The 12318-nt window shown below is 38.1% G+C and overlaps 1 protein-coding gene across 1 annotated transcript; it reads left to right on the top strand.

The window, feature by feature from the left end:
* Positions 1 to 10592: 10592 nt before the first annotated feature.
* Positions 10593 to 11029, top strand: LOC149839081 (uncharacterized). Its single transcript, XM_090003995.1, has 2 exons — positions 10593 to 10686; positions 10781 to 11029. Exons 1-2 carry the CDS (start codon positions 10593 to 10595, stop codon positions 10924 to 10926), a joined length of 240 nt encoding a protein of 79 aa, XP_089860121.1. The 3' UTR covers positions 10927 to 11029.
* Positions 11030 to 12318: the final 1289 nt, after the last annotated feature.

Here is a 12318-nt window from a genome sequence, read left to right as displayed (position 1 = left end):
AAATATTATTGAATTTAAATATATAGAACAAAATTGAGTGTATATGTTTAGATGTGATTGGTTTAATAATAGGCACAAACATAAGGATGAATACTTTACATGTGTCAGCATGTCTTACCCAGCATACCAGGAGGATCCTTTTATTTTAGCCTCTCAAGTTATGCAAGTATTTTATATTAGAGATCCCATAAATAGCGAAATGCATATAGTGTATAAGATAATACCAAAAAATGTGTATCAGATTCTACCATCTTCATCTGAACAAAAGGAACAACATGACAACGATATTGCGTATCAGGAGGATGATTGCGGAGGAGTTGATTCATTACCCCCCCCACTATCGATGAAGATCATATGTCATTACACCAATATGATTTAGAGGATAATTAATAAATATTTTGATGCATAATTTTGTAGAAGATAAATGTTGCAACTGAATTCAAATATCCTCACCACAACCAGACTGACTTTTGTGCATTAGAAGCAAATCAAGCAACAAAAGACTTCATTAACTATCAAGACTGGTATGTTTTAGTACCTCTAGATCTATTATACGAGGCTAAGTTTCTTATTCCTAAAATTTACTTTTTTTAATATTGTATAGTGCTTATGATGATGACTCTAATAGATTATTAATTTGTTGTTTACAAACTGAAATAGGTGGACATGAACCGACAGTGAGTATGTTCTATAAACTAGTCGATCATCTTCGTACCTCCAGAGCTATCATACAAGGACAAGTTTTTTATTTTCTAAGTTTATTTTTTTCATACAGTATAGTGTTAAATATGTTTGATCTAATAGATTCTTAATTTGTTGTTTGCAAACTGAAATAGATGGACAGGAATCGACGATGAGTACGTTCTATAAACTAATGGATCATCTTTATAGGTCTAGAAGTATCATAAGGTAAGTTTCTTATTCCCTAATTTTATTTTATTTTCATATAGTATAGTGTTAAATATGTTTGCTTTAATAAATTCTTAATTTGTTGTTTGCATATTGAAATAGATGAACAAAAACATTAGTGCATGTTTATATTTGAATGGATGCATGTTTGAGAATGCTTGAAGTGTATATTTGAATGGATGTATATATGTTTGAGGATGTTTGGCCTGTATTAATTTTTACCATAATGAGATGTAGTTAGTGTGAAACTGATTATATATATATATATATTGAATTAAAGTTGATATTCTCTTGAATGTGAAAAGATATTTTGTTAATGTTATCTTTATACTTTTTCAAATTCTCATAGAAGTGCAGGAAAAGGCAAAAGTATTATCGAGCCTTCAATTGTAATGTGATTAAAATATTTGTAAGTTATCAGACTGAATTCTCATACTGCTATCATCATCATTAACATTGTTATAAATAAATTTTTTTATAATTTTTTTTATGAATTTTTAGATTGTACTCATTCTTGAAGTGTGTTTGTTGCAAGTTTGGAGAGGATGTAAGGGAGGGGCTTGGAGAGGATGTATGTTTGTTTTTTGAAGTATTTTTATTTTTTTAAGTGCATGTTTATATTTGAATGTATGTTTGACATTAAATGTTTGAGGAGGGTGGAGAGGATGAATGTTTGAGGAGGTTGAAGAAGTGTATGTTTATATTTGAATGTATAAACACTAGTATATATTTATATTTGAGTTGGTGTTTAAAGTATATGTTTATATTTGAATGAATATATGTTTGATGGGGTTAGAGATGATGGATGTTTAAGGAGGTTGGAGAAGTGTATGTTTATATTTGAATGTATGTTTCAGGATGTATAAACACTAGTGTATGTTTATATTTGAATGGATGTATGTTTGAGGGGGTTGAAGATGATGGATGTTTGAGGAGGTTGGAGAAATGTATGATTATATTTGAATATATGTTTAAGGATGTATAAACAGTAGTCTATGTTTATATTTGAATTGTATGTTTATATTTGAATGAATGTATGTTTGAGAATATTTGAAGTATATATTTGAATTGTATTTGCTATTTTGTTTAATATAATGTAAAAAAAATTAAAACTAATATAAAATTTTTATTTTTGCAGGTTTAAGGACGATAACAACAGGTTTAAGACCTATAACAACAATATTCATGTATCATTGTTATTGGCCTTAACCCTATGTCGTCGTTAGAACCTATAATGAAGACTTAATTGTCGCCACCATTGCCTATAACAGTGACTTACTTCTCGCTATTATCGATTATAACGACGAGTTAATTCTCTATGTTATAATCTATAAGGGCAACACAGAAATGACATCATTATAGGGTATGTCATCGTTATTGGGTGGGTCACCGCTATTGTTGTTCTCAGTTTCACCAAGATTCTTTATCGGTGTTGGGTCACACATTAGTGGTGACCTATAAATGTCATCGTTATTATTCAATTGAGGCAAAAAATTAGTGGTCATTTTTTGTCACCGTTATAGACTTATAGCAATGATAAATAGGGTAATAGCGGCAAAAAAAGTTGCCACTATTGACCCTCATCCTTGTAGTACTTATAAATTTGAGTTAGTTAAAAATTTCAATTTAAACTTTCCAAAGGCCTTGACAGTAAATAGAACCTGAAAAAAAGAGATTGATGTAACATATAGGGATGCACACAAGCTGGGTTCTAGCCGAGCTTGGCATGTACAAGCTCAACTTACCCAAATACACACTTGTACAGGCTCGGCTTGAGCCTGAACCATTGGTGTTCAATCTCGGCTCGTGCCAAGCTCAACTCGACTTGTTAAGCTTGTTATGAGCTTAAAGAACTGAGCTCGTTTGGGCTTGGTTCATGCTCGATTTGTATTACCAAGCATCTCAAGCCTTACTCGGTCTGTATTACCAAGCATCTCTCTCTCTCAAAAAGAGGTAGAAGAATACATCCTTTCACTTACTTGCTTCACATGCTCTCTCTCTCTCTCTCTCTCTCTCTCTCTCTCTCTCCAGTGAGTGAATCGATTGTCTCCTTCACGAGCCATGGTTATCGGACGTCACATCACTCTCTTCCTTCTTCTTCTTCCAGTCTCCTCTATTGCAGGTGAGAAGGCTATGCATCATAGGGACATCAGTCAGATAGGGTACACTAGCATGGAGAGTGAGGGGCAAGGGGTATAGAAGGGCAATGGAGGAGAGAAAAAAGGAAACCCTAACTCAGGTTTAGGCTAAAGGGGTGGGGACGGGTCCATGGATTTGAAATGTCTGGCGCGAGCCGACCGAGCCTTATCAAACTCGATCGACTAATCAAGCTCAGTTTGTTTGCTCGTTTGAGACCCAACCCAATGTACAAGCTCAACTCATTTAAAGTTTGAGCTAAGCAAAAAAGCCTAGCCCTAGCCAGCTTGGTTCATTGTGCATCCTTAGTAGCGCGCCTCGTACCAGTCTCTTTGTTGGGTGAATTGACTCCCCCACAATTCCATATATTCATTCAATTTTAAAATAGTTGCACACCTACCTCAAGGGGCCGTTTAATCTTGCCCTATATGTGGTTCATGCTTAAGCAATGTTCTCCATATTCCTATTATTATTAATGATACTAAGAATTAAATCATTTAATTGGCCTGCTCTTCTACAAGGTAATTAAACCCCTGGTAGGGTCACCGACACCCAAACCCTTATACAACCCACTAGTTAAAGGCACCCGACAAGAGCCAAACCTAAGAAGAAGAGGTCAGCACCTTCTCCCCAAGCCCAGTGCCATACGGGCCACCTGAGTTCAAATTATTATTCAATAGCTAATTAACCTCATTCTCCTGCTGATAATTCGGTAGATAGTCACTCATGTTTTCAAGTTCATTTTAACTAGTTTCAGCCTTTCAGATCTTGTACCTTTATGCTTAAAAGGATTTTTTTTGTTTTTTTTAGTACATGAAAAACACACCCCAAAGACTGAGACCTAGTCGCGTTGGATTTATCATGCCGTTCCTATACCGTAAAACTCCATGGTCGCACACATCTCTCCCTCAGCGAGTGGCTTTGCTTCGGCAATAATGCAAGGGGGTGATGCCCATGGGAACAGAACCTTTTTTTTTTTTCGACAGAGAAAGCTGGTGTTACTCTGACCCCTACCTGTTTATTAAATGAAACTAATTACAACTTTTTACAAAAGGGGGAGTCCAATGGGGACTCATCAGACCATTCTCGGTTACAATCTGAGAAAGCAACTCTGGCTAAATACTGTGGGCTGTCATTTATGTCCCTATGGACAAACTTAACCATGATGAGCTGATAGCTTAACAAGCACGAGACCGGTCTGTCCAAATCTGGCCTACATGGACCTCTCCCTTTCAAACATCTATTAATTAGACACACCTGATCTCTTCTGGATGCTTCAATCACCACCCACTATGCCAAACTTCTTTGGGCTTCCCGCTTGAAGGATCATTCAGCCATTTGCAAGAGAGGAAGATGCTAGTATCAAGTATGCTTATACCACAGTAAGAGATAAAATTTATTGGTTGATTCATGTCAAACTTATTTAGATGGAATTACAAGTGTTTCTTCTTTGGATGTCATTTGGATTTTGCCAATGATGTTAAAATCTGTGCGAATCAAAATAAAAATCAGATCACCTTTTAACCAGGCTATTTCAAAGATTATTTTTTTTATTTAATTTTACTTTTTATACATATATTTTTAAAAACACATAAGTGAATCAAGTCAAGATAAAATTAAAGGTGGGCACTGGGCCGGACAGCCCGGTCTGCCCAGTCCAGCCCGTTATTATATATTATATAATAAGCCTGACCCATATTCAGGCAATTCTGTTCATTGCACCCAATATCAACCAATCTTCTAGAATGGTTGACTCGTCCCTTGAAAAGGATCTAACAACATTCCATATGTCATCCCCCATTTAAATCTTATGATGCAAGTTGTTTTGATCAACCCAGATTTTTATCCAATTGACTTGAGTCAAGGACATACTTTAAAAAGCCAATTGTGTCGAGTCTTTTCGACATACTCTTGACTTTCACCTCATTTTTGACTTACGAAACAACATCATCAAGGCTTATAACCAAAAGATTGATGGAAGTAGAAAGCCTTAGATGTTACCCATGACAAAAAACCATGTCATTTTGATATTGAAATGCAAAATTATAGTCAAAACAAGCCGGTTATCTCACTGAAAAACTGTTTCAAGTAGAGTCTACTCAAAGCCATGCTCACTTAACCTTCCAAAAATTTGTTTTACCCAATTATCAAAATACCTTTTTTAAATAAGTTGCACAACTTAGGTTAATCAGAGTTTGACGCCCAAATTAGCCAACCAGGCAGTTGTGCAACAACTGGATATGAATCTTTAGATCCAATATCTATTATAATTGGATACCAGATATGAAATCCCAAGTTCATGCTCCACCTTAAACTCTATAAATAAGAGCTTACCCCTCCTATTCCACCATTTAGAATCTAGAATCAGAGCAGAGAAACCATGTTATGGTAACTCTACCTTGGCTTAGGTGCTTACACAATGCTTGAGCCAACATAGCCCTATTCCACTAGTTCTAGATCAACCTACTTAGCCTACTAGGTCTATTTTGTGGAACCCAAGTTTACAAAGGCCTAACCCTGCAGAAGCTATGTTAGATTCATCTTATGCTCGCCAAGTCGCCTAGGAGGGCTACCTAAGCATGTGGTGAATCATTTTTTCTCTCATTTTCTCATATATTTTATTTTATTTGGATTCATAGCATTAAATCAGTTTGGTTTAATTCTTTGCATTTTGCCTCGTTTTCATATTTTTTTCAAGCTTCAATGGTGCCTAGCACTATTGCGGTCTTGTTTTCTTATCTTAAGGAATCAGTTTAAAAGTGTGCACAACCTGGATATATAAAGATCTAATTCGAAGAGCTACGATCCCTGATGGAGTTGATCCATCATAGCTTGGAGAGGGAAAACAGCCAGTTTGCAGGCTAGGCACCCACACTTTCACAAAATCTTATTTAAAATTTTTTTTTATCATTTTTAAGCCTATTTTTTTGGTGGAAAATCAACACGTCCATAACTCTATAGATGAATTCAGAATGGTAGATTTAATAAGAATCGAACCTTTGATCATATTTTTTCAACAAAATATATTGTTTTTTAAATCATAAAATTTTGTATTTTGTCAACTGTTGATTTTTGAATAGACAAATTATCATGTACACAAGTGGGATTTCGACGATTTAAATGTTGATCTTCACTAAATGAATGATCCAGATCGCATATGTTGAGTCTGATTTGATCAAAACAACTTTCTTTTTAATTTATAACTCGAAGAAACCGCACCTGGTTACGCTGGCTCAGCCTGTCATACCTATGATTGTCGTGCCGGTTGCATAAAACTTCGAGGGTAGGATGCCTGCCCTGGGGCCTATGCTACGCATTGGCTTGCACAGAAAGGCAATGCCCATAAAAATCAAACCTTGACAGCTCGTCCGTCTAGCAGCCAAGGCCACACCCCACTACCCCAACCTCCCTTGGGGCTTGATCAAAACAACTTGCATCAATGAAATCTTAAGGAAGGGTACGAAAATAGGGATGACATAGGGGATGAGTGAAATTGATTTGGTCATATTTGGCTTCAATCAGACACTGAGACGAGATCAAATAGAAAGGTACCTGAGCACACAAAACACTACAAACAACCCCCTTCCCACCATGCCCCATGTTAGGGATTAGCAATGTTTTTTTTTTTTTTTGTAGCAAAAATCATTTTAATGTGTGCAATTTTTTTAAAAAAAAATACTAAATTGGTGTGTTTAGGCCCTGTTTGGTGGCTGTTTGGAAACTGGTAACTGGGATGAGAGTTAATGCATTTGGGATGGGAAATGACATTTTATTTACACTAAAGCATAAAATTGACAGCTACCACCTTGTAGCCAAATCCAAGATTTAGCAGCTGTCACTTTCTAAAATGCCACTTCCCAGCCTAGCTACTAGTTTCCAAACAAGGCCTCAAATCACTTTAAGAAAAGTGATTGTTGTAAAAGACATCATTAATGCAAAACACTCGGTGCAAGCCGGGAGGGAGATATATAGTTTTGGGTTGCTGATCACCCTCCATCTCGGGGACAGGGCCTCTCAGGCGTGGGACCCAAGACCTGATGGAGGGGGATCAGGTGCTTAATGCACAAATTTTTGTGGAATCATATTACACCCGATCCAGACTCGTAGGTTAAAAGGAGAGCAGATAAGTGATCTTTCAAATCGCTTTTAGAAAAGTACCATATCACCTCAATGTACCCAAAGACCATGGTTTCTTGGGGGATAAAACAAGATGTCAAACAGATCGCCTGATCTGCTCTCCGTTAAGAGGTACTCGGTCTCTGCCCACCGCTCATTGCGCGTGGGTTAAGGGGTATCAGCGGGTTGGATATTCTTCCGACTTGGCTGAGTCTGAACCCAAATCTGATTTTGCGGTACGAGTACTAGATTCAGACCCAAGTTCGGTCGGAACCGATATAAGAAAAACCATACTTACAAGAACTGGTCCATACCCCCACAACATTGATAATACCTTTTTTATCTTTCTTATACTGAAAACTCACGGACTTTAATCGGAACTTGAGTCGGACCCAGGTTTGAAGAAATTTTACAAACCATACCCGGCTACATATACTAACGAGACACCCTTTGGATTCAACCCGATTTTTAATCGAACCTCCTTATTTATCACCCTGACACTATAGAGTTTAGTACGGGTCGGGTCCGGGTCAAACCGAACCATTGGCGCCCTTGGGGTTGACTATACTGATTAATTAGTAACTTACTTTAAACCGTGATCTCTCTCTCTCTCTCTCTCTCTCTCTCTCTCTCTCCGAGGAGGCCCCTTCTCTCATGTAAGCCAAACCCTAACACCACTCTTTTTCTGGTTCTCTTATTCTTCTTTGCTTCTTTTTTCTTTCAATGAACAATGAAAACTCGGAACTCGAAAGGAACGATTGGATCGGAATCCATGCCTGTTTGGAGTCTGTAGCTGGGATGGGCGTTTATGAGTTTATGCATTTGAAGAAGTGGCGGCTGCCAAATCCATGATTTAGTGTAAATACAAAGGAGAAAGGACCTCACTTCCCATCCCAGCGCCGAGATTCCAAACAGGACCACCAAGGTAGTTTAACCAAGATTTTACCTGGGGACCATCAAATGCATAAACGCCCGTCCCAGCGCTGAGATTCCAAACAGGCTTTCCAAATCTTGCATTTTTTGGAATTCAATTTCCAAATCTTACAGATTTGCCACAAGTTATACAGGGATGGGACTTTTTTCAGGTCTTATATTGTGCAGCTCATTTGTTGCATTATGGTCTTAAGACCATCTCCCAGATCATGAAGATTTCACATGGATAGTTCTATTGTAATCACCCTTTGGAATATGAGGATACCACTTTCCAAGTAATGTTTTTTCTTGAGGAAACCCGTCACCTGTTCGGCTTGCACTGGCCTCTTATATGTTTCTTGCTTCCTTGGGTGAAGCATGGTGGAGTTTGTAACCCTGAGTAGCATTCTTAAGCATCTTTTGGTCTCTTGGGTTCGTTGTAAGTGAAGAAATGGAAAGGATGTGTCTGTGGTACATAAAGGCACACACACACTACACAACTTTTCATACTGCATCCAACACCAACACTCACGTTAATGTCCAGTTAATATAGGTAAAAACACAACAGCAAAACTAAAGACTATTTAACAAGAATAATCTACTCTTTTTTTATGACACAAAAGCAAGAGAATGTAATCTCCCGATTAGGTATTTTGCAACAAGGAATTGCTTTTGATATGGAATAAGCGTGCTAATATATACGCACCATGGTAAAGTTGTTGCACCATTATACTTCCTGTCACTCTGTGGTCTTCTTCATGGAGTTCTTCTCTGTCAACCAGTTATTCTAGTGGCAGTGATTGTATTATAACACGACAATAACAGATCTTGCTCTAAGACTGAAAGTTCTATGCTTCAATCCATGTTCCTACATATTCATTGTTCCTGTGAGTCAAGCCTTGATTGTCCATTTTTACCATTTGATTCTTCATTGTACAATTTGGAAAAGAAAAAGGGGGGCCTTGATGTTGCTGATCTCCTGTGATAAACACTTGAGATTCAGTTGAAAGTATGCACAGGCTTCTCTTTGAGTTACAGGAGTTTGGATATTTTTTGTGATAAGGTGCCATAAGAGCTGTAGCAATAGCATTGAACAAAGGGAAAAAAGGAGGAAGACTTGCAGGAGATGTAACAATGGGCCATATTTTTGAAGAATGCTAGATCCTGCAGAAGAGATACATTCCTTCTGGAGTGGCTTTTCACTTTTGCTGTATGATCTTGCTAGTCACCCGCCACAGTCTGAAGGCTTACTGCTTTCAAGGCTTGCTGGTTCGGTTTCTGCTGCAAACAAGACAGGAGAGTGCTGTTGCTGTTAAGAATAACTGCTCCATGATGGTGAACATTGTATGCAGTGTTTTGTGCTACTGATTGAGGTGCTACTAGGATAATTAGTATCAGCTGATTGGTTGCTATTTTGGTGAAAAGATGCTGCTCTAAATGGGGTCATCACAAACTGATATACATTCTGATATATGCTGGAAATTAGCGTTAGACACAGTTTTGAGTGTCCAGAAGTTTTTGTCCACCTTTGTTAAATATCTGTTGGTTCTGCCCAGTCATGGCAAGAGGAATGACAAAACAGTCATTGTTTAAGAAGAGCCATCACGCAAGGATGAGTAGAACGATGTTGCATGTTGGACAATAATGCTTGCTTCTGATAAATTCTGCTAGATTTCTGTGATCTACGTGTTGGTGCCTCTTTTCAAGAAGGGAGTTTGGGGCATGGCACCATGCATCTTCTGATGTTAAAACTTTTTGCGCTACGGACTTCTTGTCATAAGCCGTTCACAATGGAAAGTTTATGAGAGAGGATGTTACCTAGCCGGTTAATTTATCTTATGCCTTGTGAATTCTGAATTGGCAACTTCAGCTCATCATCAGGGGCTCCCAATCTAATGAACAACATGGACATTGACTGGCAACAGGGTTAATTAATTGAATCATTTTTTTGGTTTAGCTGATGGATGGATACACTGTTGTGGCAAGGAGGTAACGTACTCCATTGACTCCAGTCAGAAAGTGCTACAGAAGTTGTGGCTTTTGAGAGTGGGCTATTCGAGAAGGGATCTTACTATGCATGTGAGGAACCTTGCAGTGCTTCACTGATCCAAATATGAATGGTAATTGGTAAGGGTGTCTATAGGCTTAGGCGGCTTGCATCAAATGGTATACTGTGTGTAGAACTAGAAAGTATTCCTTAAGATGATGTCAAGCAGGCTATTTTTCTTTTTTCTTTTGCATGATAATGGTCCCACAGCACAGCACTGTTCATTACATATGGACGAAGAAATGTTTTAGAGTTGCAGCATCTAAAGTTCTTAACTAAGTGTCCTTTAGTTTCAAACTCGCACTTGCAAAAAAATATAGAAAATGATGGTGAAATTGGTTGGCTTTGGTGAAGATATAAGGTAGTGGAATTTGTTATTTCTGTTTGGTTCATATTTCTATTTTTCGTTTGTCTTTTGTAATATTCTTTATTTTGCTGAAGTTTTGGGTACACTGGTTGTTGCAGTTTAAAAATGTCAGCCAAGTATATCCTAGGAACTCTTGCGGTAACTGGTGTAGTAGCCTGTGCACTAGATGTTTTGGTTTCAGACAAGAAGATACTCGGAGGTCAGTTTTCCTTTCCCTTTTGGATTCCACTCTCTCTGTGGGTGGTGTGATTTTCTTGTGGATTAACATTCTGATGGTGTATATGTTCAACTAGGCACCACTCCGAAAACCGTAACAGGCAATGAATGGTGGGAGGAAACAGACAAGAAGTTTCAGGCATGGCCACGGACAGCTGGGACTCCGGTCGTCATGAACCCTATCAAGCGCCAGAATTTTATCCTCAAGGCAAAGGCCGATTGAGTGACGGTACAATGTTCATCTGCAGATTTAGGACATGGTGTTTCATTAATAAGCTTGGTCTTAACCTTGACTTTCCTAAGATCATTTAACTCCATTTGATGTTTTATTTGATTTGGTTTTCTGTTCATACTCTGCTCCAATTTACAAGTTGAATAATGACATCAACAGGCCAACTGGTATTTTTAGACTTCTGTTTGTAGATTTGGGAGTTGTTAATAAGCCGGCCATCATGAAGTAGACACAAAAAATTAGGGCTGGTAAACGAGCTGAATGGACTAAACACTGGTTGTTCAGGCTTGGCTCATTTACAGCCGGGCGTTGCTCAGGCTAGGCTCGTCTAGCTCATGGGAAACAAGCCAAAGTTGCCAAACACAAGTTGGCTCACCAAAAGAAAACCCCTTTTTCCACAAGCCCATAGTGAGAATCAAATTCATCAGATTGTGTCTACATGCATACATATCCAACTAGATGAACTGCCTTATATAGTTCATCCAAACGAGCCCAGCCGAACATCCATTTTTTGTCAGCTCACTTACGCTAAACAAGCTGTTTGTAGCTTTGGCTTGTTGAGCTCATTTGATGAGTCCAAATGAGCTTTAGGCAACCGGAACCTGCCAAGCTGCGAGCAGCTTGGTCCTTGTATAGTTCATCTAAACGAGCCAAGCGGAACATCCATTGTTCATCAGCTCACTTGCGCTACAAAAGCTGTTCATATATAGCTTGGCCTGTTGAGCTCATTTGATGAGTCCAAACGAGCTTTAGGCAAGCTACACCTACTGAGCTGCAAGCAGCTTGGTTCAGTTACCAAACCTGCCAAAAATGATAAAATGGAGGTTCTTAAATTTTGGGTTTATCTAGTGAACCCCATAGCATTCAACTTGATATGTTTGTGGGAAAAATTTAGTCAGCAGCTGTTAGGAAAAGGGCTGGTCTTCGTTGAACTTGATATGGCTGAAATTTGGTTGTTACCCAAGTCATTTGGTTGGGGCTGTACTAACTTCTGAAGTCTCAATCAAAATTGATCGAAGACCCTCCAAGGGCAACTTCTTACCCAGTTTTTTGCATAATTCTCCAGAAATAATTTTAAAATCCAAAGTTTCTAACGAAATCTGTGGGTGCTCTCGCCATAACAATCATTTATTGGGGTCCTCTTTTAACTATTTGCTTATACATTTCCTATGATCGATCGAATTCGCCTGTGACATACTAGTGTTTGAGCTTCCCCAATTTTTTTTTTATCCTTCTTTCGGTATTTTATGGATTTATGATTTATTTCGATTACAAAGTAGGAAATGAACCCTCCTAAAGTTGGGGTCCCTAAGAGAGACTTTATGATGATTTTCCTGCTCATCTAGCAATTTATTGTGTTGAGTTTGGATTATGGCTCTTCAA

This window comes from Nuphar pumila, chromosome 4 (assembly GCF_984573655.1).
Source record: "Nuphar pumila chromosome 4, dmNupPumi1.hap1.1, whole genome shotgun sequence".
NCBI classification, from domain to species: domain Eukaryota; kingdom Viridiplantae; phylum Streptophyta; class Magnoliopsida; order Nymphaeales; family Nymphaeaceae; genus Nuphar; species Nuphar pumila.
The sequence above is the reverse complement of the archived record's forward strand: the minus strand, read 5'-3'. Positions and strand labels throughout refer to the sequence as shown.

Coding starts and splice junctions, on each gene's coding strand:
- LOC149839081 (XM_090003995.1), top strand. CDS start 10,593: ATGTCAGCCAAGTATATCCTAGGAACTCTTGCGGTAACTGGTGTAGTA. Junction 10,687..10,780: donor AGACAAGAAGATACTCGGAG/GTCAGTTTTCCT, acceptor ATGTTCAACTAG/GCACCACTCCGAAAACCGTA.